General features: G+C 40.5%; 3 protein-coding genes across 4 annotated transcripts; 2 read left to right on the top strand and 1 right to left on the bottom strand.

Annotated features, from left to right (window-relative positions):
* Positions 1 to 2,339: 2,339 nt before the first annotated feature.
* On the top strand, positions 2,340 to 14,775 carry triobpb (TRIO and F-actin binding protein b). Of its 2 annotated transcripts, XM_053337647.1 has the most exons (13): positions 2,340 to 2,694; positions 5,455 to 5,511; positions 5,890 to 5,958; positions 6,084 to 6,173; positions 6,449 to 6,558; positions 8,689 to 9,136; positions 10,035 to 10,296; positions 10,727 to 10,838; positions 11,998 to 12,157; positions 12,301 to 12,402; positions 13,268 to 13,354; positions 14,380 to 14,584; positions 14,735 to 14,775. In XM_053337647.1, exons 1-12 carry the CDS (start codon positions 2,689 to 2,691, stop codon positions 14,539 to 14,541), a joined length of 1,665 nt encoding a protein of 554 aa, XP_053193622.1. In that variant the 5' UTR covers positions 2,340 to 2,688; the 3' UTR covers positions 14,542 to 14,584; positions 14,735 to 14,775. The 2 variants fall into 2 exon arrangements, with proteins under 2 accessions (XP_053193622.1, XP_053193621.1); XM_053337646.1 differs by having other exon boundaries at positions 14,380 to 14,769.
* Positions 14,776 to 16,337: 1,562 nt separating this feature from the next.
* Positions 16,338 to 18,071, top strand: ndufa6 (NADH:ubiquinone oxidoreductase subunit A6). The gene is made up of 3 exons (XM_053337663.1): positions 16,338 to 16,494; positions 17,551 to 17,666; positions 17,847 to 18,071. The coding sequence occupies exons 1-3, from the start codon at positions 16,356 to 16,358 to the stop codon at positions 17,976 to 17,978; spliced, it is 387 nt and encodes a 128-aa protein (XP_053193638.1). The 5' UTR covers positions 16,338 to 16,355; the 3' UTR covers positions 17,979 to 18,071.
* Positions 18,072 to 19,817: 1,746 nt separating this feature from the next.
* On the bottom strand, positions 19,818 to 26,891 carry fam234b (family with sequence similarity 234 member B). Its single transcript, XM_053337642.1, has 13 exons — positions 26,764 to 26,891; positions 24,886 to 25,434; positions 24,128 to 24,241; positions 23,695 to 23,862; positions 23,472 to 23,587; positions 22,949 to 23,099; positions 22,693 to 22,834; positions 21,724 to 21,918; positions 21,498 to 21,576; positions 21,229 to 21,396; positions 21,014 to 21,134; positions 20,676 to 20,902; positions 19,818 to 20,593 (listed from the first exon to the last, which is right to left on the bottom strand). The coding sequence occupies exons 1-13, from the start codon at positions 26,798 to 26,800 to the stop codon at positions 20,591 to 20,593; spliced, it is 2,070 nt and encodes a 689-aa protein (XP_053193617.1). The 5' UTR covers positions 26,801 to 26,891; the 3' UTR covers positions 19,818 to 20,590.
* Between the last annotated feature and the right edge of the window lie 238 nt (positions 26,892 to 27,129).

Raw genomic sequence — 27,129 nt, 5'->3', positions numbered from 1 at the left:
TGGGTGGTACATTTTTATGCCATCCTGTAGTCAGGTTTGCTTCTCTACCATCCGATTTGAATACATTTGGAGCACCCTGGTGCCAATTGGCTACTGCACCTACCACATAACTGCAATGTCCCTGTTTCAAGGATACATTTGACCAAATGAGACACACTGATGACCTGTTTGTACCATTTCAGCCATTCCCTGACCAAGCATCCCTCCAGAGAGTGGGAAGATACAGGGGACACTGAGAAAGAATGGCACTATGGTGGCAGTGGGTATCTATCTCGAGCTCACTCCTCCACCTCATTGCAGGTATGCTGGAAGCAATGAAGGATGATTTCATTAAAAGGATAAAATTGTTTTTACGTATTGATTTAGCTATATAAATCCATGCTTTATTGAAGTCATGTTAAAAAAAACTAAACATTCCTGGAAGAATACTATATTCAGCACAAGTGATACACTGATCAATAAGAAACTTTGAATTGAAAGTATAGAGAGACTAGACTGTGAAGTAGTAGGAGCTGGAAATTGGGAAAATCATACATTGGTATTTGCACTGCATTAAACACCCTTCCCTCCTCTACCATGTAATCCATAACAGTGAAACTGCAGCTTGTGCTCTGGGGTTTTTTCACCTGCATAATATGTTAATCCCATACCACATATTTTACATATCATACATCAGATCTGGAAAAGTCTGTGGATGCGAATCTCTTGAGGTTTCTGTGTTTGCATTAATGATTTTCATAACTAAAAGCTGTTCCTTTTCAGCGGTCCGGCAGTCCCACAGCAGATGAGGGCAGTTCTTGGAAAGGTAATCATCACAGATCTGAGCAAATGCAGGTATGTGATACAGCAGGCCTGATTACAGTATATCTGTGTATTCTTACTCTGTGTGTGTGTGTGTGTGTGTGTGTGTGTGTGTGTGTGTGTGTGTGTGTGTGTGTGTGTGTGTGTGTGTGTGTGTGTGTGTGTAAACAACCTCTCTCCCACTCTGCCATATGGGGGGTGAAGTAAAACCTGCAGCAAACATGCTTCAATACAGTTTTATTGCTGTTTGGTCTATATCAATTTACAGTATCTCTTGTTACATATTTACTAGACATGCTGGCAGTTTGCCCAGTGTTCACACAGATCCTGTCTATAATTGCAAGGCTTTTACATACGTGGCACCTGAACCTGGCAGCATATCTGCTTGTATATCTGCACTTTCTAAATTCTCTTTTAGCATCTGCCTGCTGTCTGTCTATAGACGTCACCTACACCCTACAGGCATTTCATAAGACTGACTGAGCTTTGTCAATTGTGGTCTGCTGGGGCATGTGTTGAAATTCCTGAACTGAAACCAATAGCTACCAAGAGAGGATTTTGGAGGGGGGAGTGCCACTTTGTTTGAAAGCCCAAAAGATTTTCAGTGAGGAAAATATAGCTTGTAAATTTGTTCTGTGTGTTTGGAAGGGTGGAGATTGTTATAGCCTACGTTTACATGTCAAGGACCTGCAAGTTTTTAGAGAGGATTAGTAACAGGGAGATGTTGGAAGTGATACCTCAGATTGAACATTTCGATACATTTTCAGGTTGTGATAACTGTTGTGGTTGCAGTTAATAAGGATTTTATCATTCCTCATGTTGGTGGTGGGGGCCACAGTTGATATTTTGTTTTTATTTCAACCTTTATTGAGAAAAACATTCAAATATACAAACTGTACAGACATGTGCTCAATATGATATGAATTTTAATGAACAAAATAAACAATTAGAAGAATTGGGGTAAATACACTTAATTAATATCAAGTTATGATTTCAAAAGCATGCATTATTCTGATTTTAAATGTTTACTGCATAATTTGACAGTTTTATTACTTTTTGATTGATTGATTGATTGATTGATAGCCTACTTTAAAAAAATGTTTTAGGTTTCAGAGTATATTCTTTAAAACCATATGAAAATCTTATGAAATTGGGGGTAACTTGTTTTATTACATTCATGTATGTGAAATGTATCATAGAATCATTAGCCTATACGTTTACAGTGCATTCAGTGTTATAGTCATCATGTTCAAAATGTTAACACTGACTTTTTAATACCATGATTAAAAGTAACTGAATGTATACAATGGGTATACAGTGGTGTGTTTGCTGCAAATACATGTCTTCAAGATCCTGCTTGTTCAATGCTGGGGGCCCCCACTGGATTCCCCTGGAGGCCCCTGGAGGCCCCCGGACGTCAACGTGCGGTTAGGTATAGGGTACGCTCGATTTCTCAACCGATCCTGAGCGGATCCGCCCAGCAGGAAGTGGCAGACAGAGCAGAGAGAGAGAGCAAGAGAGAGAGCGAGAGAGCGAGAGTAGGCGAGCAAAGACACAGCTGCATAAGTGTGAACCTCACAGCTACTTAGTTAGAAAGTTGTGAATTTATCAATTTGAAGCTCCAGCGTTGTCTCCGTGTGCGGCTCTTTTTCTCCCCGTGAGCCCGGATAGAGGTGTCTGCTCTGGGGCTGTGGCGGCTCGCTGGATGAAGTTAACCTGCGCATGAATGGCGGGGTTTTATCTCATTTCACCTAACGCCTGTGTCCTACGAGAAAGTAAGGTTTTTTGCCCGAGGGATTTAGCTTAAGCTTGAGCAGTGAGCCTGAGAGCTTGAGGAGGTTTTGGTGCTTTTCTTTTGTCTTCATTTCACCCTTTCTGGATATTATCATGACGGTAAGTTGAAGCCTAAAAGCGTTTTTTTTTGTTGGTGGTGTGTGTTATGTTTTGCTTCACTTCTTCCTGTAGCAAATATATTTAAAGTGTACTGAACTCTGACCCACAAACTCAGCCGTTCACCTCCTTTCAGTTTGGTTTATTTATATATTTAAATATTTCTAATTCAGGGTTAATGTAGAGCACTTTTTAATGGACTTTCCTGGTCAGTTTGAGTCGAGGGGCGTGTGCGTGTTAACCTACCGCTAAGTTAGCTTAAAAAAACACGACATATTCTCATGTTTCTGTGCTCATATAGCTAGAATTTGAACATTTTTACCCCTCTGACAAATGTTGAAAAAAAAAGATTCTGGTCTCCAGGTGTGGTGGAGCTGTATCTGTGTGTTGTTTACAGTAGCAGTAGCTTGTACAGTATGTGTCAGTTTTTACAGCCAGCTGTGACATACAGTCCATGTTTGCACAGATGAAGAAAACCGTGCAAAGGTTTGCATAGAGCAGCTCAGAGGCTCTTTATAAAGCTTTTTAAAAAAATAATATTTAATTAAAATGCACAAACAACAATGAGTCAGGCACACTGCTTTTCATATTGTGCACAGAGGTAATCTAATTTAACTAAACTAGTGAAATGAAGGATGACTGTACATGCTTTAAATAGGCCTGAAGCTCCCACACACACACACACACACACACACACACACAATACTCCTCTGTGATGGGAGACAGGAGGCAGGAAGAGTGGAAGTTGTCCCAAACTGTCGCCAGTGGTTGACCCTTCTTCCTTCTGTCTCTGACCTTTCATAGCAAAGTCACCGATCAGAGGGCACATGACAAGGAGATGCACTGTGGCATTAGGGTTATTCGTAACAGATGCTGCCTTTTTTCTTTTTCCTTTGCCCCATTTTCCCCCTCCTCTCTTCTTTCCCTCTCTCTCCTCTATCTATGATCACTCCCTGACCCCGCTTATGGGCATGTATTGACTAGGTAGGTTTGATTTATGATGGTGTTTGACAGATCATAACTTGCTCCAGCAGTTCACCTTCGCAGGCGCAGCAGCTTTTGGGCGAGGAAGGAAAGTGGACAGAAATAACAGTCCACGGTGATTCGTCATCTTCTTCCCTTTCATCTCAGAAACTGCAGCCGTCAGCCTCTAAAACAAGTTTCCTATTGTATTCTTATCCGACAATTGGTGATCCAGTCATTAGTTGTGATTAGGATTAGCTTGTATATGCAAAACAATAAATCAAAAGTATTTTAAATAGCTGCCACAGAGTTTATGAATAAGAGGAATCTTGATGGGCACACTGAGCTTATGACATTTTGTGTTATCTTCTTAACATGGTGCTGTGCTGTTCAGTACAGCGATCCTTTTACACGGTGTATTGGCAGTCATCAGACTGTATAATCGGTGAGATTAAAGGAGAATGATCAGAAGCAAAGATGAACTGGCATATACAGAGAAAATGTGGGTGTTGCTGTGGCTTTCAAGAATACAGCTCAAGCCAGGAAGAGGGAGTATAACTACAGAAAAAAGGGCTGGTTTAAAGATCGCAGAACAGACAGAACATACAGAACAAAAAGTGAAGAAACATAATCAAATGAGAGTGAAGGAGTTGCTGCAGCAAAGAGAAGAGGAAAAAAAGAAGCGAGGGTAATTAGAAGCGAGTGGGAGACAAGATGACGAATTCAAAAGTGGTTTGAAAGTGAGGAATGTACATGCCAGTGAAAGAGAGATAAACAAAGTGAGGAATGTATGTACGGTGGAAAAAGTTGCCTAATCTTTAATCTGGAATCACCTCCTTTCGAGGTACCTAGTGCATGTTTTCCTCTTCCTGTCATCGTGTCAGAAGCGTTAAAGAAACAAAAAAAAAACATAGGCCGGATCCTGGAAATGTCTTTGGGCATGTTTAATAATGTATCTTCTTCTACCGCACTGCTGGAGCAACAGATGTGCAAAATATGAACAGAGGAGTTACTGTAGACACGCCAGTTCCCACTGCAAATTTCTTCAGTTTACATATCTTTCCTCCCATCGCAAAGAATGAGCTGCTCCAAATCCTCATCTTCCTGTCTGACTGTCATCTTCTTTTTCTTTTTTTCTTTTTTTGTTCTCATTCTTTACAGGCACTCTTGTTTCCTGTTCCTTTTTCACACCTCATATGTTTCTGTCTGTGCAACCCCTGCCCCTCTTTTTTCTTCATGTATCTGGTATGCTGCAGTGCTTTCTGTTGTGCAAACATTAATAACAAAGGACTTATCATCAAATATCCTTAAATATTAAAGTGATACAATTGGACTAAAGCATTAGATAGAGGATGATCTCAATATATGCTTGTGTTCCAAAACATATTTAAAGTATAAATATTTGTCCTATGATTAAGTAGGTCAGTACCAACTTTATTAGTGTCTGTCTGATACAGTGTGTCTGAAGTTTCTCCACAATAGACACTGGTTCATGGCCTTTGTGGTGAAATAAGTCAGCAGCATTGTATCTGTTGTACAATGATAAAAATAAACCTGAGGTTACTGCGTAGTTCTTGTAGAGAGATATCACGTTGAGTATTGCTACACCCCTTAATATGTCTTAGTGTTTAGAGTTTGATTTGTGCCAAGTCACATTTTTTCTTTTCCTTCTCTATTTGCGGTAAAAGACTTTAAAAAAAAAAAGAGTTCCTTCTTTCAGTTTTTGTATTAGTAACAGTTGTGTCAAGCATTCAGTTGAAGGTCAGTGAATGATGACGATGTCTACTCTCTGCCTCACAGCCCGACCTCCTGAACTTCAAGAAGGGATGGATGTCAAAACTGGACGAATGCGGAGAGGTAAAGTACAGTACTCCTCCTCCTCCTTCTCCCTCCGTCCTTCTTCATTTCCCCAAGTCCCCCCCACCCCCCGCCCCCCCTGTTCTTAATGAGAAAGGTTGTGTGTAAGGCGATAGTGGCAGATTATCCTTGTTATCACAGTAATTGTGTGGTGGCTGGAGGCACAACAGGTGTCTCCTCTCTTTGAATGAAACGCTTGAGTGAGCGTGCTTCTCGCTTCACACATCGCATACTGAGGTCTGCTGTTTAAACATGAAGCCTCAAATGTCAATAATCATCTATTTGCTCTTACAATCATAAATATTGTCGTTGTTTGGTTGTGATTTTTGTCACAGTTTCACTTCAGTGTTTGATGAACTGACATCTGTTTTTCTTTAGTGGAAGAAACACTGGTTTGTTTTGACTGATGCTGGCCTGAAGTACTACAGAGACTCCAGTGCAGAGGAGGTATTTTTTTAATTAGGCATCTGAGCATTTCAAGCATAAACAAACACATTGTGTTATTTATGAGAACAGACACACAAAAAGACACACAGACACAGCGTGAAGGGTTTGTTGTGTTTTCTGTGCAGAAAGATGACGTGGACGGAGAGATTGACCTAAAATCCTGTGTGAAAGTGTCTGAGTTTGATGTGGGGAAGAATTATGGCTTTCAGATACAGGTGAGTTTCACACTCTTTCACAGAATGTGTGTGTGTGTATGTGAATGCTTTTCTTCTCTATATTCATCCCTTCTTTTCTTATCAGCATCAACCACACCCGCTCTCAGTTTTCTTAATACTCTGCTATCATGACTCACATCTCTGTCCGTTTCTCCTCCACCTCTCTCTTTCTCTCAATACTTCCTCTCTCCGTTTTCCTTTTATCATCTCCATCTCACCCCAATTCTGTCACATCTCTGTGTCTCCTTAACCTGCTTTTCTCTTTTGTTCTCCAGACACGGGAGACTGTGTTCACGCTGTCTGCCATGACAGCAGGGATCAGGAGGAACTGGATAGAGGTTTTAAAGAAGTGCGTCCGGCCCAGCAGCTCGCCAGACCTCACACAGTAAGTGACATCAGAATTGTTAAATATAAGGAAAGAGTTAATCAAAGGTTAAAAAGTTGAATATGCTAATATATGAAATCCATCCATTTTGAGAAACGTGTATTGGATGGCCTTATTGACAGAAAATAAATAAATAAATTATGGTTTTAATTTTGAACACTTGTGATGTAAAAACGGCTTTATAAAGTTGTGGGTTTATTTGGTTTTCTCATTTTCTGTTAGTTGGCTTCACATAGTTGTTTGTATTTGCATTTTTCAGTATTGATTACCAATTTTGATCATGACTTCTACATTTTCCTTCCATGGCGATCCTAATCTAAAGTAGGCCAAATAAGATTTAGCAAAATTTAGTGGCTCAGCCTCACAGCTTACCTTAGTGGTTTCCATTGTTGTTGTGTAAACAGTGGTGGACTGCAGTGTTTTGTGTAATCACGGTGATAAGAGGGCCAGTTAGTGTGAAACTGTTGTGGCAAGAGGCGAGGTTGTCCCATATGAACAGAATGCTGAAGTTCAAGTGCAGTTTTCAACCAAAACAACCAATTTAGAGGCAGGGTGCTCCTTTAAAATGTTGCTCAAACAGAACCAAAGGGATGATTTTTTTTACCTCCACATTTCTCTCTGAGGTATGTTGACTTTGTTCAAACATCACTTGGGCTTGGATAATATTTCATCTGTAACTTTTTAAAATACATAGTAATTAGTAAGTAGGTTTATAACAGGGTGTTCTGATGAGACCCTTTACAAGCCCAGGAGGTAAACAATGCAGTCTTGCAAATGTGTGTTCAAGATCTAAGTGTGGAGATAGATGAAGCTACAGGGGCAGGTAAATGGGACTAAGCTAAAAAGGAACTACAATTCAGGTTTCTGCATCACCTTCAGATATTGCCTCAACTCAGAAATAAGAAGTTGGCTTGGTGTATTCAGTGCAGTTAGGAGGTTTGTAGTTGTATACACACTATATGGACATGTGTACACATTCAGTGTTTCTGGGTGAAAGTATTTTCAAAGCTAAATTTGGTTTTCAATAAGGAATTGGATTTAGATGCAGCGTGCCTTCTGTTAGGAATGCCACACCTACAAATCAAGGGGACTTCCCAAGGTGCAAAATTAACTTTTTTTTGTCCACTGGCCAAATGGCTGATGGATAAAAAAGTGAATGTTTATATCTTACCAGCAGCTCTATAGATTACCGTTGTTGTTTTTGGCTGGTGAGTGCAGCAAATCTTTTACATACTTTACCAGCTGGTGGTGGCTGATGCTAATCTTGTGCTCTTGGACTTGCAGGAACAAAATAACTGAGTGCATGTAAAAGCATATTGCTAAAATGCATTTCAAATGAGCCATCAACAGTCTTAGAGTGGCATAAAGCAATATGCAACCTTTCTCCCATTATATATCTGACATAGTGGTTTACAGGTCAAATTGGTATATTTGATCATATATGGACTTTATTCCTTGATTGTGTGGGATGTATATTATCCAATTTATTCTGGAAAGTACTTCCAAGGAATGATTGAGTGCTGAAGGAAGGCTTTGTTGTGTGTATTTTTGTTATATTATTCATGATCTCCCACCATGCTGCTGAACTAAGGCTGCAGACTGTGCAACGTGTACAGTTTGAGGGAAAAATGTAATAATGGAAGAACTGATTGATTAAAAAAAATAAACTAATAACTCGATACAGCAGTAAGTGTAACTTGCAACTTCCTGCCCCCGAAACGCAACACTTAGTCAAGTTATATGCTTTATTCTTCATGTCTTTGAAGTGCTTGCTCCATATCGTTTTGAGATTTGCTAACTCAGCATTCTTGAAATTGCACATTTCAGGTCTTGCCGCAGCTCGACCATGACTATATGCAGTGAGATAAGAGGCTCTGTGACTCACATGCACCAGGCAACCTTTCCCCCCGAGGAGTATCAGTCTCTGTGTATTTAGCCTCCTGAAGAGTTTGATTGATTACTTTTTCCCCCATCATGACTCACCGCCAACTGTGCTGTGATGTTACTTGTTTTATCCGCCCTGCTGGATTTGTGATTGATCTATTAATCACGTCTTTATTTGATTAGAATTGGATCTTTTTCTTTTTCTTTTTTAATAGCCCTGAATGTGTATATTGTTTTTGGCTCTAGGTTGCCCGACAGCAGCAGCGACAAAGAAAACTCCCACACTCGCTTTCCACTGTCTTCACGTCGCCCATCATCTCGTCACGGCGAAGTTCAGTCAGAAGCGCCGACCTCCGCCCCTCCCTCTCATCGTACGTTCGACTATGTTGAGCTGTCCCCCGTTCCCGCCTCTTCCGGCACGCTTCCAGCCAGTCAGAGAGAAGCAGGAGAGGGGCAGGGGAGGGAGCAGAGCCAGTGGCAGGAGGAGAGGACCAGAGACACCACAAACAGCCAGTGGGAGGCTTTGCTGTCCAGGAAGGGCACCGGCGTAGGAATGAACCTCAAGTCACGCCTGGACGAGGAAATAGAGAGAAAGTGGGGCGAAATCGAACGCATGAATATAAAAGAGACGAGCTCCTTATCATCACTGGGGATGCGATCCAGACAGCCAGCCGATGAGGCGCTGCAGAGGGAGGTAGTGCATGGAGTTGATTTTCCAATTTGCAAATTATATAAAATGCAAATTAACCCATCATCTGTCTGGATGAAGTGAACATTTCCTGTTTCTGCCTTTTTAACACAAGTTCTTCTTTCTCGCTTCTGCTCTTCAACAGTGTTTTCTATCTAATATATATAAATTAATAAAAAAATAGAAAGAATACAAATAGTGATATGGGAAATACTGTTGAAACTCCTGTCTGTTCTCTCTGTGTGTAGTGATGTGAATCTTTGGTTTGCACCTGTGTGTTTGCTGTGTCTGACTATAAGGCTGAGCTGCACCAAAAAGGTTCTGCTAAACACTGATGTGTCCTTCAATAGTTCATATGATTTATGAAGACAACTGCTTCATGTTAGAGAGAAGCCTTTGTGTTTCTTTTTTTACATTAATATTATTACAGTGCAAGATGCCTCCTTGATGTTTAAGATTCACCTATAGATCGAAAATATGATTGGACAGGCTTTGAAAGGTCAGAAGTGAATAGTTTGAACTTTGAGCGTAGGAATAGCTATAAAACTCAAACGCCGCACAGTGAAGTGTGAGTGAACGTTAGCATCAGCCAGCTGTCCATAACAAAACAAAGGCTCCAGCTGGTGTGTAGCGGTTCTGTCTGTAATCATGTGTTGATCTTGTGTTGACAGTAGGACTAAAGTATTCATTTAGTTTATTCTGTGGATAAGTCAGAGAGAATGCTGATGGTTAAGCATAGAGTCGTACCTCACTGTTGGTCATCCAAAAAAAATGTTTATTTCTGTCACTCCTCGTCTCTCACCGCCAACACCTGCTTCCATAAACATGCTCATCACATTTAAATGTTAACTTAGTTGGCTTCTGTCTCTCAGTGGGCTTTACCTCCGCCTTTGTCTTTTCTCAGGTGGCGTCACTGAGGCAGCAGCTGGAGCAACTTCAACAAGGGGGGAGAGGAGGAGTGGGAGTGGGATTGGGAGGGAGAGGCGGAGGGGGAGTGCGGGGCGGCTGTGGTCCCGAGGCCCCCTGCGGCCGCAGCCTGGCAGCCATGGAACGCGCTCACCGGCAAGCGCTGGAGGAGCTGCAGAGGCAGCACGAGCGTCAGATCAAGGAGCTGGAGACGGAGAAGGGCAGGCTGCTGCTGGAGGAGACCCAGGACACAGCACGAGGTCAGCAGGCCACAAAGGGGTCGAAAAGTGTCTTAAGACAAGAATGATTGTGTCATTACTCAACTTGTGTGTGAAATATAATGTTTACTGGGCCAGAGCAGTTATTAAAGGGTGATAAGGTTAATTTGTTGGATCTGGGTTTGGGGAAAAGGTCAAATAGAGTTCACATTTAACTTTCAGTATTATAGATATATGTTATTATCATCTTCTGTTAAACTACATTGTGATCAAATCATGTAAAAGCATTGCCGACAGGACCTTTACACTCTCCGATTCATATAATTTGGCACATAATACACACGTTCTCAGTTGGTCTTGATTTCTTTTACCACCCTAAGTGTCCCTGAGCTGCTTCTCCAATGCAGAAAAATGTTTGCGCCAGTCAGTCACCAGAAGATCACATTGAAGTTTTGTCACGCTTGTTTTTCAGTGATGGAGGCTTTGAAGAAGAAACACAAAGAAGAACTGGAGAGAGAGGTTGAGAAAGTCAAGAGGCTAAGCAGCGGAGTGCTAGACTCACAGACGTTGCGAGCCCAACAACAGTAAGTAACATCAAATCATCTTTTATATAGAGAAGGAACACTGTCTGCCCAGATACTTGTGGGCACATGAAACTAACCAGCAACACAATAAAGCAGTCTGTATTTCTGCCACCATGACACACCTTGACATCACCATGAGTTTAGAAAAAAATAACCAACTATATTGATTTGTTTGAGTGATAATCTAAAAAATTAAAATTACAAAAATACATGCTGGAGTTCTTCCACTTTGAATAAGAACTTCTGTCCTAGCCTCCTAGGCTGTTGTTAGAAGTCCCACAATATATTGCCTTGAAAATAAATGTAGCCTAGTGAGTCACTGCAGACCAGTATTGGTAATTTATATAAATAGCTCTCTTGTGCTTTTAAGTAGGAGCTAGTTGCCCACAAGCAGATTTTCTGTGAAATAAAAGGTGGAATTTGCAGACTCCAGGCAATCCAGAGTTCCTTGTCTAAGCAAGGCCATTACCACAGTGGCCACTGGGTCCTGTCAGGCACTTAAGGAATGTAGAAGAATTTGGTCATGGATTAGTTTTCCTTTGTAAGCTTCACAAGGCCTTTGACACAACGCTGTCTCGGTGGCTGCTACTGGAACCTGCATTTTAGGGCTTATCTGTGTTGCCTACTCTGCGTTTTTCACTCTTAGCATGCTCTTCCTTATTTTTGTGGTTATTGGTTGCGAGCAGTTAGATGGTTTAAAACCACAGTTGGAAATAGTTGCCTCATGAAAATGGAAAAACACCCATATCCTTTTCTACAGCGTGTTGCTGTTATTAAACACAATACATACTTAAATATGATACGTGCTATATAATATTTCACTTTAAATGCTTTAAAAGTATGCAGTAAGTGTAGCAGAATAAAGAAGCTAGCATGTTAGCTTTGGTTGTGTGTTCATGAAGTACAAACAAGAAGAGATTTTCTCACCAGAGCATTGCTGTGACAGTTTTCTAATTCTGAGCTTTTGTGTGTTAAATGTAAGTTGAATTAATTTTATAGTTGTTTTCTGGTGATATGTAATCTTTGCTGTTTTTGTTGTAAAAGTAAGAAGATGATGAAACATGTCATCAGGCAGATGTGAAGCTGCCGCACTGCAGTTATGTCTTCTGTTTAGTTCAGTGAGGAGCCAACATGAACAGAGTTTTATGTGTTTTTGCAGGGCAGAGAGTCAGTCCTTACAGAGAGAGCTGGCCGGACTGTCTGAGCGCTACTCTCAGAAGTGTCTGGAGCTAAACCGAGCTGAGCAGAACAACGCTGAGAGAGAGAGGGAGATCAGCCGCAAGGAGAGAGACCTGGAGCAGCTGAGGAAAGAGAACCAGGTGAGTTAGCAGCAGATTTTTCACACTTTATTTTCCATCAACAATGAAGTGTGGAATCTAGACCAGCAAACTATTGTCTCCAAATGTATGCCAATCACTGGTCATTATTCCAAATTATGGAGACAAAATATTTTCCTCTGCAGGATTTAAAGGCCCGTTTGACGGAAGAGATCAGCCGTATACGATCTACCATCACAGATCAGAGCTCAGAGGACAACAAAGTCAGGACGCCCTGTGAATTAGAGGTAAAGGTTCTTATTCTGTCAAATCTACTCAGACTCCAACTCAAGCATTTATAATTGTGGAGTTGTCTGAACATGCAACCAGCTCTCTGTCACTGCCTCCAATTAACCAAAAACCAAATTCCGTGAGCTGATTTGGATTCTCATCTCACCTGACAGTTGGATAAAAGAAAATATCACATTCAGGTTAGTCTGTGATTGTACAGATTGGTGCTAAAAATAAAAACATGCAAATCTGAAACATAGCTGTGTAGTCGTTAGTTAGCCCAATTACAAGAACATATTTTCCTGGTGTTCACTGTTAGCACTGGAAAAAAATGAAATCAAAATCCTATTTGATTTCATTGCATTGGGGGGGGGGGGGGGGCTACTGTAATTTGGCTACAGTCTTTACTCTGTAACTGAACAGCTACCATGTCGTTATGTAAAATGTAGCATCAAGGTCTACTTTCTTAGACAGATTAAGACTAGTCCTACAATAAGAACAAGATGCTGTAGAAATATCCATTGAGAAACAACTCTGGTCTTGGACTAGACTAATCCCTGCCCGGGAAATGGGCCTCAGATGTTTTTCATTTAATGTATGCTCTTCATGGTTACCAAGCTGATGTTGTATTTTTCAGAATACAAAGGGAGTGTCATGACATGACAAACAATAATTGGCCAAAAGCCCAAGTTACTTTTATTTACTGTGAAAATGACAGAGAACGCCCACTGTGTCTATCATAAATCAGCCAGAACAATGACTGTGTTTTTGGTGGACTCAAATCATAATTATAAGGATTTAGGGTCATAAAAAGATGTTGTTTGTGTCTGTTTTTTTTCTTTTTGGCAACAAATGATTGACACACTGTTGTTTTTCTCCCAGGTCCTTCTCAGGGTGAAAGAAAACGAGATAGAATACTTACACAAGGAGATCAGCTGTTTAAGGAACGAACTGCAGTTTCTTAACACGGTACTGTGTCTGTGTGTTTGTTTTTGTGTGTCTGTGTGTAAGTGTTAGAAAGTAACTAAATACACATTTCACATTTCAGATGTCTATGAGTTGTTAACAGTTCCACCAAACAGTGTTTTTCCCTCTAAACGTTTCACATGGTTTCATTTCAAAAAATGATCCACTATTTCAGCAAAATTCAAAGATTGGAGAAAAAGTCCAAACACTGAAAACAGATTTGTGTATCGGAACTTTGTTTTTTCTTCTTTCCTCTCCCATTAATCATCTCACAACTCCTCACATTTATCTGCTGACCCTTTGGAGGGGCCCAACCCCTAGGTTGGGAACCACTGGACTGAATTCGTTAACTGTATATGAAGTAGTGTAAACTAGCTCAACCTCCAGCAGCTACAGTACAACAGTAACATGCTGCTCTAACACTGATGCTTCACTATTAATAATGATGTCATATATAATAATATATCAGTCAGAGGGACCAAACCACTACTCTACCATAATACTTATTTTTCTGCTCATACTTCTGCTTAAATATGATTTTTCATGCAGGACTTTTACTTGTAATGGAGTATTTATACATTGCTGTGTCTGTACTTGTACTTTAGTTAAGGATCTGAATACTACTTCTACCACTGTGTGTGTGTGTGTGTGTGTGTGTGTGTGTGTGTTTGTGTCTGAACCCTCCACTATTAGATAAATAGCATGGAATGTTAATCCTAACATTTTTGAATAAGGTATTGGTTAAATGTCTTATAGCCTGGAAGCTTTCAGACAAATCAGAGCAGCAAATTCACATGGTTTATATAAAATAATACACATAAAGTTTATTTTCCAGGTATCTAATCTGTATAGTTCACTTAGATAGACAAAACACTTCACTTTCACCCCTTCATTATTTGGCACAGTCCCTAGATCTGGCAGATTATATGATATGGATCATGTTGCTTTCCTCAGAAACTAATGATATGAATCTCTTTCAGTACACAATTGTGTAAGTGAAGCATTTCACTGTTCTCTGCTCTTCACAGGAGAAACGGCTGGCCTGTGAGCGATATACAGAAGTGAATGAGGAGCTGAGTGGGATGAAGGGCCGGAGCGAGCGGGAGATCCAAAGTCTAAAGGAACACTTGAGGCTGGCTATGGCTGCTCTGCAGGAGGGGCAAAAGCTGGGTAACAGCCTGGACCACTGAAAGCCTGCTGCTGGTACTAATGCTCTGGCAGACACAGTTACAGGTGTGGACTGATGTAAAACAGGCGATGAAATGGCATGAAAAGTCATCAACTCAGCAACTTTCCCCATGGAGATTTTCAGAAGCAGACATTGGTTGGAGTTTGTATTTCAGTTCAGTTTTTTTTTCATTCTCTGTGTATTTTGTTTTCCAGGTATGTCTACACCACATTGACTGAATCAAAGACTTGTACAATTCTGGCTGTGTGGGGACCATGATAGTGCCTTAGTTTTCAATTATTCTGCCAATGAGCAGTATAGAGTAGCTATTAGCTGGTTTCATTACACTGGGCCACACATGATTTGTAAAACTGCACTTTTCATTTTTTATTGTAGCTTTTGCTTTCGTGAGTGCAAGCATGTATGAGTGCGCATTTGGTCTGAAAACTGGAATATTTGTTGAATGACATTTTTTTTTTATTATCAGGTATTTTAGATAGAGTTCATACTGTTTCAGCTTCTTTTTTATTGGATAATCTTCTCATTGCGTCTGTGTCTACTGTTTGAGACAGCAGGCGTCAACAGTTACATGTAAGAGCTAGTGTCATCTCAGTTTTAGTATGTATTACAGCTTTTGAGTCATGTTTACTCTGTGAGAAAGGCACACGGTTCTTCAGAAATGGGAGCCTATCATTTCCTGTTTTTTTTTATTTTTTATTTTTTTTAAACCTGTGCTGGGTTTTTTTTGTGAATATGGAATGCTGAAAAACATATTGGGAATAATACAGGACAAGACGGCAAATGTTTCTAATTCCCGGCAGGCTGAATCGGAAGTTGAGCTGGGATTGTGTGAAAGCAAATTCAGGCTCAACTTTCTTTGGGGATGCTTGTGAAAGCTGTTGAATGAATGTTGTCCCGTGTCACAATTTTTTGTTTTTTTGTTTTTTTTAAACAATGACTGTGAGAAGCAGGAACTATATAAAAATCAAGCTTCCAGTCCCCCCTGATCATTACTGGCCTTTATGGTGCTGTCACCACAATGAATGACAGGTGTTGCATTGATGAGCCAATTTTTTTATTGACAGTATGTATTGTGATAAAAAAGACTTATCTACCTACCTTTTGAAAAAAATATCTATATATTTAATGTTCTGTAGAGCCTGTATCATCTTTGTAAATTATACACTTTTTGCAATCAATAAAATAAGGTTAATAGAAACATGTTTGTACTGAATTCAATGATGCTGTACATCTACACCTGCTGACTGGCTGAAGCAAACAAATGCTTATATCTGTTGATTTCAGTTTAAACTAATAGAATATTGCCACACATACAGTACAAATCTGTTCACAGATTATTATTACTGTATGAAAGCTTATTGTGTCAGAAATGTACAAGAAACCCTGCAATGTTTACTTCCTTGGAGGTATTGTTGACCTCAGTTACGTATATGAATATTTTGAATATTACAATGATTATAATGATGTGTAATATGGTTTAATAAATACATATAACAAATAAATCCATAATACTTGCTGAGTGCTGAGTGTCAAGAATAGCAGACGGACTGCCTGCTGTCTTGAACCAGCCAGTCCTCTAGGGGGCACCACTTTGTCAATATCGAGTATGTAAAGGGGGGAATGATACAAAGGAAATATATATAAATACAAATCTATTTGAAACAAAATTGTCGACTAACGTGAATTAATTATTTTTTATTTATTATCAATATTTCATATTTTTGTTATTTAAATGTGTTTACATGTTACCGTTGTTTGAGTTCGGCTGTTGTCAATAAAGTTTAGAAGAAAAAAAACGACACTCAGGCAGCAGTAATGGCGTCCTCCGCGGCGACCCGAGCGGCGGCTGGTGCAGTCAAAGTTGTCAAACCGATATTTAGCCGGGACCTGGATGAGGCCAAGCGCAGGGTCCGGGAGCTGTACCGAGCCTGGTACCGTGAAGTCCCTAACACAGGTATGTGGGTCCGCTGTGTCGGTAAAATGTCTTAAAAGAGCAACTGGGGCGTCAAGGTCGTGTCTATGGTGAGGTCCAGCATAATAACTAGCATAAACTGCAACCTAACCTAAAACATATAAAGTTATACATAAAGCTAGCTGTTATGTACCTCTTCATGTGTGATATTCACGTATTGCTTAGCTAAACTGAATAATGAGCAAACTAGGTGAGTGTGTTCGGTAGTGATAGGGTTCACACCTTGCAGTTTACTCCTTCACTTATCTAATCGACTCTGAAAAGCAACAGCGGATGTGTTTCGTTTAAATAAAGACTTAAAACACTGTATTTTCATTACGGCCGCTGAGTATTACAGGTAAGAGTGGTTTAAAGAACAACGCTGCTCACCTCCATGCTTATCATTTGTTCTGTGGGCCCATATTTCAGGATGCCCCGTCTTTTTTTTTTTTTTTTTTTTTTTTTTTACAGTGTTGCAAAGGAAAATCTTCCATTAAAGCATTTATAGTTAACACTTCGATATTGGATAGCCTCTGCTCAAAAGGTTGTTATGAGTGTAGTCTTTTTTTCCTAGTTTAGCACCTCTGACAGCTTAGATAGAACCTGTGTTTACATTTTAGCCCTCGTTAATTCATCAGAGGAGCAATCTGGTTTTCCACCTTAATTTCTCCTTTTCACTCCCTTAATGACTGGGTATGGGACACTAATGTTTTTTTCCATCATAAAAAGATGAGGTTGGTAATTTTCAGTATTTTGTAATTCTCAATACCAAAAATGAATTGATCCTTCCATCAAATATGTATTGTTTATTCAAAGCCTGTTGTATTTAATTCCTCTGTGCTATTGATAAAAAAAAACAAAAAAATCAAAAACACAATTATAAGCCTCATCATTGAACGGGATGTGATACATGTAGTTGGTTTTCATATTGTCAGGGGTTTAGTTGACAAAGAGAATAACAGAAATGAAACCACTCTTATCATTTTAAATAAATATAATTAATATTAGTTATTTGGTGAAGTTGATGATTTTTTTTTGCTTGTAATTCTTCCTTTTCAGTGGCGCTGTTTCAGCTGGACATAACACAACGACAGGGAAGAGACAAAGTGAGGGATATGTTTGACCGAAACAAGCACATCACAGACCCCCGTGTGATTGATATGTTAGTCATTAAGGTAAAAACCTTTCAACTTCTTATTTGAAGCAAATTGCTTTGTTGTTTTTAAAGACAATGTGTCACAGGCTGCATCACAGTTGAATAAATGTAGATGTAGGCTGTTACATGACAAAAAACATCCTGTTTCTTTTCATGTGTGCTCAAGAGTTTCTCTATGTGCATTTTATTTAATCTTCAGGGGAAAATGGAACTGCAGGAAACGATCCACGTCTGGAAGCAGAAGACTCACATTATGCGGTATTTCCACGAGACTGAGGAACCTCGTCCTACTGACTTCCTGTCCAAATTCTACCGGGGCCATGACCCATGAACTGTGTAGATTTTTGCCTACCTTTGACCCCACTTTCCTTGTGTCCAGTGTGACAGATGTTCCACTTAACTGTAAATACAAACATAACTCTCACATACATGTTTGTGTCTTTTTTTTAATTCAGAATAAATTAGTCAGTTGTATACAGTATATAGAGAAAATAGAACATTACCTGAACAAACACCAGTACACACTTTATATGACTGCTGTTTTATATGTGAACAAAAGCCACTAACTCACAACAAACTCCACTGATAATAGATTGCATTTTAAAATCCTCATTCCCTTTTATTAAGACAGTGCATGCAATTATAGTATATGATAAACCTGGGACAGCCCTATTACCGTGGCGATAACTGTAAAAACCCTGAAAACGACTTAAGAACACAGCAGAGGGAACTTGAGGAAGGCATTCATGTGCTCTGGGGTTCAGACTCGTCCCAGGGGATTGATAATCTGTGGAGGAAAGAAAGTGTGAGTAGTGCTTTTATAAAAATGTATGTCTTTATCCTATTTTAAGTGGCATTACATACTATCCTACACTGCAAACACTTACAGCATTTCTTAATTCTGACTAAAATATATTACTGCAATAGCTGTAAAAATCACACAAAGGTACTGAAATGTTCTCTGCTGGTGCATTTGAGCTAGTGATGTGGGAAAACATGCTTTTTAATGTCGTGGTAGGTTTTTGAATGTACATATTATTTTGTTAAAGTAATATTTCTCATTTTCACATTCATTAGATATGTTGTGAACTGGGGAAAAGGTGAAATTAAAGGGCTGTGGTACAGTCTTTTTTGGTATAGAGGGGATCCTGACTCAGCATGTACTCAAATGTAGCATCATTATATTGTCTGGCCTGGTTGAGTAGACCCCTCTTGCTTGGTGCACCTTGTGTGAAAAGTCCCCCACCGGTGCTGCCAAAGAACACGACATGTACATAACACAGACTGAGCGACAATGCCACAATTCACAATGAAGCCCACACTACCAGCCAAAGTGATACCTGATAACCACAAGGCCTACAGACCCCTCAGTCATCGTCGTCATCGTCTTCGGGGACAAAGATGTCGTGCTCCTCCAGCAGCGCTGCAAAGTTCTTGCTGATCAGAGTCCCCACATACAAGAAGGGCACCACTACCAGACCAATCCGGATAAGGCCGAAAGGGGTCTGCTCCCCAGTGTTGCACACCCCACCATTAAAAAGAAAACTAAGTTAGTTCATATCAAACAACTTTTTCAAGGTTGACTATATTTGTGAGAAAGAATGGAGAACTGTTTCTTACAAGTCAACACATTTTTTTTGGGGGGGGGGGGGGGGGGGGTACACACAGAGACCCCCAGATAAACATCCATGGATTTATTTTTCCATTCACGCGTCTAGTGTCTACTGTCACTTTAGCGACACTCCCTATTCTCCTGAGCGTTCTGTCACAACACAGCTGTAATTTCCACACACCACTCTGACGCCGCTAATCAGCACTCACCTTCCTGGGTTTGGGCAGAATGGCACCGGACGACGTGCTCACGGCGGTGCGGCACGGTGTCACGGTCCTGCCGCTGCACAGCGTCGAGCAGCGGGCATTTGTAAGGCCCGACAGCCTGCTGGCCAAACAACCGAGGGCAGACGCCATGTCAACAACGAGCGATGATGCAGCAGCAATGCGGAATAAGAAGCTTATATTTTTGTTTTGGGAGGTGAATGTATGCAACAGCGCCCCCCTGCGGCACCCTCACTCACTCTCACCCCCCCCCAAAAAAATCTCTCACAACCTGTTTCTCAATACAAAGCTACAACGTCTCAAATAAACGACACATGATACACTTTTTGTTCATTTTCACATTTTTCTCTTGCAATGTGTGATGTTGCAGCTTACATTTAAATGCCATAACCATTTAGCAGCCACATATTCTGAGAGATCAAACAAGTGGTTGGTTATGTAACAATAAAAACAATCCAAACGATAAAACAAAATCAATAAATACTGTACAGCATTCAATATTTACACACTCCCGATGCTATTTAACTTATTGATGAGCAGAGATGATAATAATATAAGTGGCTTCATGATAGATTGCGACATGAGGATGAGGATGACACCACGTGAGTATACTGGCAATGGAAGGTTTGTATGAGTGATGCATACTGTAAACACATGTAAATGTTCTTTTATCAGCATTATTATTGTGGTTCACTGTCACTTATCAACGACAGTATAAAGTTACCCCGATGCCATCAAGTCCAAACAATCAGAAAACATTCAATTCAATTGAAAAGACATCCCTAAATGCAAGTTAAATCATTTAAATAAGCGTATTTTCATTGTATGGATGTGATATAAAACAACAGGAGGAACTAAACACAAGCAAAAATCTCCTACTACCAGCAAATGAGCATTTTTTACATTAAAATAAAAAGAAGAAAAAATCTCAAGTAACAGAAGTTTAAATTCATACGTAGTGAACCTAACGAGAGGTAAACGGCTTCAAATGAATTCTTAGCGTGTCCTCGGTGCAGAGCTATTCACAGCTTTTGTCCCATTCAGCCTCGCGTGAGTCTTCATCATACCTCTTCTTGTGACACAGGGTATGGTAGCAGTGGTGGCCCATCACTAAACAAAGCAGTTAAAGTGAGTGTTATCAATCAAACTGACTAACTTAAAAGATGATTATCACACTTTCTGTCTTTCTCACCTGATTTTTGAAGGACAGATGCCTGAAGAATCTGTTGAGTTCAAATACACTTGGTTTAACGGGGTCCAAGGTCTTGCTGCTCTCCCCTAGTCTGATGATCTGGCTTTTGGAGATAGCAGCTCTGAGGCTCATGCTCTTAACTATCTGAGCGCGGGGCTCAGATATCGGTGTGGGCCGGGAGGATACGCTGATGTAGGAGGCGTCTTTCTGATTCTCCTGGTAACTCACTGTCAGAGAGGAAGAAGGAGAATATGGGACATTTTTATTAAATCACTTAAATCACATTTTTCTACAGTATTCTGCAGCTGTAGTAGATTTTGTAGTATGGTGACATTTACCTGAAGAAGTGACTGTTGTGTGTGTGGTGCTGGTGAGCTCCAGCAGGATTGTGGGATACACAGGGTGCAGCAGGAAAAGCTTTCTGATGACCGGCTCGGCTGCAGCAGCTACTGGTGCCACCTACACAGTTAATGCGGATAGTTTAGAGCTCCGTTTTTATTCATAGAGCAGAACTGATTTGCCTCTATAAGCTTGTTCTCTAGGGCAGACTCACGGTTGCCTTGGTGACGTTTTTCTGTGCTTTGATTGGTTCGCTGGCCCAGAAGAGGAACGCAGATAGGCCGTTGGAGGTGGAGATCGACAAAGCTTCCAAATGAAGACGAGGGCACACGAACTCTGCGCTCCAGAGGAGGTGACTGTCTGCTCCGTCGATGACCTGCACCTGACGGAGAGAAAAAGGGAAAGCAGGAGAGTTAGGACACAATTCAAATCTTAATCTAAACCTTCATTTCTCTGACAAATCTGACTCTCTGTTTGTTTTACCTTCATGGTGCCATTTGCTGAGTGCTGAAAGAAGAGATCAAGCACTCCATCATCATTGAAGTGTCCAAGGGTTGGTTGTCTGTAACAGGCATAGAAATATTTTAGGGACATTTTGCTCAATTTTGACATATAACCCTAACCCTAATTTACTTTGTTCAGAAAGCTATTGGCAGCAGAAATGTAATATAATGATATAGTAATAGAGTGAATAGTGACTGGTCTGTACCTGTAAATGGGAGGTGACTTAGAAGTCCATTTTTTGTGCATGTCTGACTGTCTGAGCACAGAGAGCTTGCTGGAGCCGTACACCAACACCCACTCACATTTGGTGTTGTTGAGATTAGAAGCCGTGTCCAAGCTGTTGTGGTTGTTGCCAAAACCAGCCACAAGAGGGAGCAAGAACTCCACACGCTCAGATCCCCTAAGAAGGCAATAACAAGAGGTGTGATTTCAGTGATTCAGTGTCTATAAAAAAAAAAAAAACTGTTTGCCATTTCATCATTTCAGGATTAGGATTCCTCAGTAATGCATGGACGAACACGCTTACAAAATTGCATGTATATTAATGAGTTCATACTTTGTAACTTGGTAATAATATTATGTAAGAGTATTATTATAATATCCTCTAGTATATCTACTAAATCTACTGATTATTTAATCATTATCCTCCACTATTGCTTTTTTTTTTTTTTTTTTTTTTTACAGTGTTTCATAATTTCTTAAACCAATTTTGGGCATTTGCATGTTTTATCTTGTGCTGCTGTGGTCTTTACATTAAATTAAGGCTTTTGCATTATTGTAAGTGATACAGAAATGCTCGTAGGTTCCAGTAATAGTGTCGTCATGACTACACATAAAATGTAACCAGGTTTCTTATTCAGGTATGAGGCTGTCATGTTACTGTAGAAGGGTAGAGATGCCAAAACAATGTGATACCACTTACTTTATTACAGCTAGTACATTGTTTATAATGTCTTAATGTTTGAATCATTGCTATACTGTGATTGACAATACAAGCACTTTACTACTTTAAAGTGTCAGTAATGTTTCAGAGTCGATTATGATTGTATTTCAACATTTAGTATTTTCCTTCTCTGTGTCTCCTTCATACTAACAGATTAAAGGTTTATGATTAACAGACAAAGAAGCATCTGTACAGTGTAACCAGAGCTACATGCCAGTCACTGAGGCGTACCTGTAAATGTGTATGAAGGAGGAAGTATTGGTTTTCTTGAGTGCCTCCCAAGTTGAATCACTCTTTCTAAGCGGCTGAGTTATGGGCAATTCTCCAGTAGCACGAACATAGATATCACGTAGAGAGATGGCCTTAACGTTACCTGAGGAAAAAAGACACAGTGTTTTAAATAACTATGATCAATGATTCATAGCTGCAGTCATGCTTTATACTAGTGATGAATCCAGCCTCTACATTGCGGATTGATTTTCTCTACCTATTCCAAACAGGATGTAGTAAGCCCCTTGTTGCGTCTCATGCAGCAAAGGACCAATGAGCGTTCCCTGTCCGGTGAGGTTGAAGGGCACGGGATGGCCGAGCCTGGCCCCGGTTTCCCCAGAGATCAGGGTCAGGGAGAGAGTCAGAGCCTAAAAAATGACCACACCAGACAAAGCTATGTAGAAAAAACAAAGGCCTAGAAACATGATGCGTAAACTTTCAGCTCACAATCACTTGACTGTTATTGCAAACAAAAGTGCGACTGTAAGAAAATGTAATGTCAATGGTACAATTAATGAAACAGCTGCGGGAGACGTGATTAAACAGAATGAGTCTGGGTAGCTGTAAATAGGATCGACGCAGGCAATCCCTCCCAAACCCCCCCCCCAACCCCTCCAACCCCGATGTTATAAAGATAAAAAGCTCCAGTCACAGCACAGAGCCAATAATGATATGTTAAATGTCTCACTTCATGTGTGTGTGTGTAAGAGGAGAAGCGTGTGTAGCTGACATAGATATACCTTATCTGCAGGTAGGGTGGCTACCAGCAGATCTGGGACTGAGTCGCCTTGGAGGTCTGGAAGTAACACCGCCTGGGATTCTATGTTCTTAAGCAGGACCATCCACAAGTCCTTCCCTGGGGAACGAAAAGGAAAACTAGTTCCACCCTGTTTTTAAAATGCTTTGAAGTTTGAAATACAGCAGCTAAAAAAAAAAAAAAAACCTGTTTCTTCTAACTCTAACCTGTTGTACCGTCGACGGCCATGAGGACAGATTTACAGATGAGGAGACACACGGTGGAGGGCTGGGAGCTGTGCTGGAGACCACATTGGATGGACATCACAGACTCCCGCATGACTTTCTTCCACAGCACCTGTCCACTGACTGCGGACAAGGCCACCGCACTGTAAACTGAGATGAAGAAAGCACATTATAAAGCATTTACGCAGCATTTAAACAAATCACAAAGAGGATAAGATTTTCTAATGGATTTAGGGTTCAATGGCTCAGCTCAGCAGCTTAGCAGGACTAGTGAGATTAGACTAATTTTATGTATAGTACACAAAGTAGCTACAGAGGCACTATTGAAACACATCTCTTTTTCCTCCATCTCTTATGATTTCTAAAAATGCCTCCAATTTTAATGTACGGCCTTCTTGAAGAGTTCCTCACATACTTTTGTTCCCTTGTGTGCAATGGGTGTCATTGGCGCATTCAGTGACACCCAGTAAGACATCCTCCAATGAATCACCGTCGACATCCCATAACGCCAGCGCAGGCGGAGTGACACCTAAACAGAGAAATCAAGAAGAGAATGAACACCACCCACCAGTGTAATAAGTCTACCAGCTGCTTTAACAACAACAGTCTAAGTTTGTGGATGAGTTTTTTTTTTTTAAATTATTCTTCATTTTGAAACTGAGCTGTAGAGATAGGTAAATTGAGGTCATTAAAAGGCATGAAAAAACATGTCCTGGTTGAGTTTCATGTGTTACCTACAATACTGGTAAAAAAAAAAAAAAAAAAAAAAAAAACATAATCTGAAAAGTCACACAATACTGCAGAGTTTGTATTTACTGCCACGCTACAATACTTTCTTAGCACAAGCTGAAACAGAACATGTGGTGGGTGCAGTAGAGTGATCCTCACAATCCTATGTAATTACAGCTGTCTAATTAAAGGGTGAGCCCGCGTTGTCTAGCCACAGAGACTCCCACGTTTATATAAAGCCGGCATTATTAATGGTGGCACTGCTCGTTTTACATATTGTCAAAGGAGTGTGAGTGCCTATTGTGCTTCATAGTTTTAGGCCAGTTTATCTTTAATAGATCACAGTCTGGTGTAACTCTTCCACTTTGTTACTTTAACTTCTAGTAAGAGTTTATCTACATGTATTCCAGGTAGAATATATAAAGGAGGTATTACTTTGTTTACCTCCTTCATCTCCCAGTTCTCTCTCCCACTGCGGCCTGTTTCCCAGTCCTCCCTTCTGGCAAGGAATCAGGAAAGCACAAAGCAGCACGAGCAATGTGGCACAGACCACAGGCACCAGAAAAAAAGCAGTTCGGATGATGTTCTTCATCCTCATTCTCTTCTCTTCCACGTCACTACTACAAACCCCCAGTCCAGCGCTTCCCAATGACCCAGGCCCCCCTCTGTCATCCCCCATCGTGTCCCTCCCTGAGTCCCTGTGGTTCCAGTACTGCACGCCTTTCATTTCATCTCTGCCCTGTCTGGATTTGCTGGGGAGTCGCTCTCTCCATTCGTCCTCCTCTTCATCTTCGTCCTCCTGAGCTTCGTCTTCGGCCCCGACTAGCCTTCCAGATCTGCCGCCCCGCAGCTTCGAGGAGCCGGTGCCGAGGCAACCGTCCCTGCCGAGGCCATTGCGGGGGTAGTTGAGCACGAGGTCGTCCTCTTCGCTCTCATCCTCGCTGTCTGCTTGGGTGAGAGGGTCGTACTCCCCGAGCTCCGAGCCCTTCTTCCCTGTAGAGACACAGAGGCTGTTCATGAGCTTCATCAGCTGTCCTATGTAGTTACTAAGTTACAGTATGAGTGGAACAATTGATAGTGATGATTAGAGCCAAACCAACTGATATATATCATGTAATTTAATTTAATTCCCAGTGGAGTTTACTGTTTCAGTGCACTGATGTCATATCTTTATCATTCTTTAATAACCACAATTGAGGGATAATTGCAAAAAAATGTGTTTATATAGAAATATTTTATAAGAATATTGGCTGATATATCAATATTGGATTTTGTTTACTCCCTAATATCAGTATCAGCGCCAAAAAATCCAGTATCGGTCAGGCTCTTGTTGTGATATGACTTTGCTGATATATTATTGATACTTAATAACAAATATATTCCCTTGTATTACATTACTGGTACATTATAGATCCATCCTGCCTTTCCTCTGAGCATTTTCACTCTAAGTGCTTCTCATAAGTAGTTTTATGTTTCTAGTTTATGGCTAGTTTTTCACATCTGGATGACAGCACTCATTACATATTTTTGACACAACGGCCTATCTCCTTGTTAGATAAGGGCCTCAAGAGCCAATACTGCATTTTACTTACTGGTTTTGGCACCAACAAAAAAAACAAAACAATATACGTGCAAATGAGACCAAATAATAAGAATACAGTTAGTATCTGTAATATCTGAGCTGCCCATATATGTTAACTTGTGCAACACTTTTTTTCTACCCCTACTAATTACAATAATAACTGTTATTATGGTTGAACATAGTTTAAAAAAAACAAAGAAGCAGGTATATAATTAAATAAATGCTGTTGCCTTTTTATTGTTAAGCTGCCAAAAAATGTAATGAATGTCATGAGAGAAGCAGATCACTGGTTATTTCATGTATAAACAGCAGCGATGGGCCTGGCGCACTGTTTATTATCACGCGTTTCTTGTTTACAGTCCAGCAGCAGCGGTCAGTGTGTGTGTGTGTGTGTGTCTGTGTATGTGTATGCTGGGTTAACATTAGCTAGCGGCTCGCTAACACGCAGCACGTACAACACACACGCTTTTAAAGAAGGATGATCTGCACACACACTGTAATATACATCCATCTTATATAACAGAGAGTGGAAAACATGTACGTCAATTTAAGGCGATAACGGAGGTATGCTAACTGTGACATGTCAAAGGATACTAAATGAATCAACTACTGCATCTATAGAGCCGTGATGCAGGAGAGGACTGTCAGTCACCAGTTTGGTTTTGGACTGATGACGGACTCGTGTTACTTGTTAGATCGTTTCTTTCTGTGAGGATGAAAGACGTGAAAGTGTGTCTTACCGGGCAGTTTGAGGGCACGGGATAGAGCTGCTGCCATTTCTCCTCTGATTGATCCTGGATTGATCCTCGATTGATCCGCTACACGGCGACGTGAGGCAGCGCTGATGAGCGGGTCCAATTGCCCAGCAGGTTGGAACTGCGCCTGCCCAATTGCATCCTGGGATTTGGAGTTAGCGGTCATGGCTTTTTTAGAAAATGTGTATTTTTTGGTTGGAGGCTTAAATGTGACGCAACGACAGCGTATTAGGGTCATATGTGTTTTAAAAAAAATACTTATCTGTAGGCTTTCCATTAACTTTTATATTTATGATATCTGGGCAAGTAGGAGAGGAATATTTAAAATCATGTTTATACAGATACAGTGTT

This window comes from Scomber japonicus, chromosome 18, assembly GCF_027409825.1.
Source record: "Scomber japonicus isolate fScoJap1 chromosome 18, fScoJap1.pri, whole genome shotgun sequence".
In the NCBI taxonomy this organism is placed as follows: Eukaryota; Metazoa; Chordata; class Actinopteri; order Scombriformes; family Scombridae; genus Scomber; species Scomber japonicus.
This window is presented reverse-complemented; position numbering and strand designations above follow the sequence as displayed.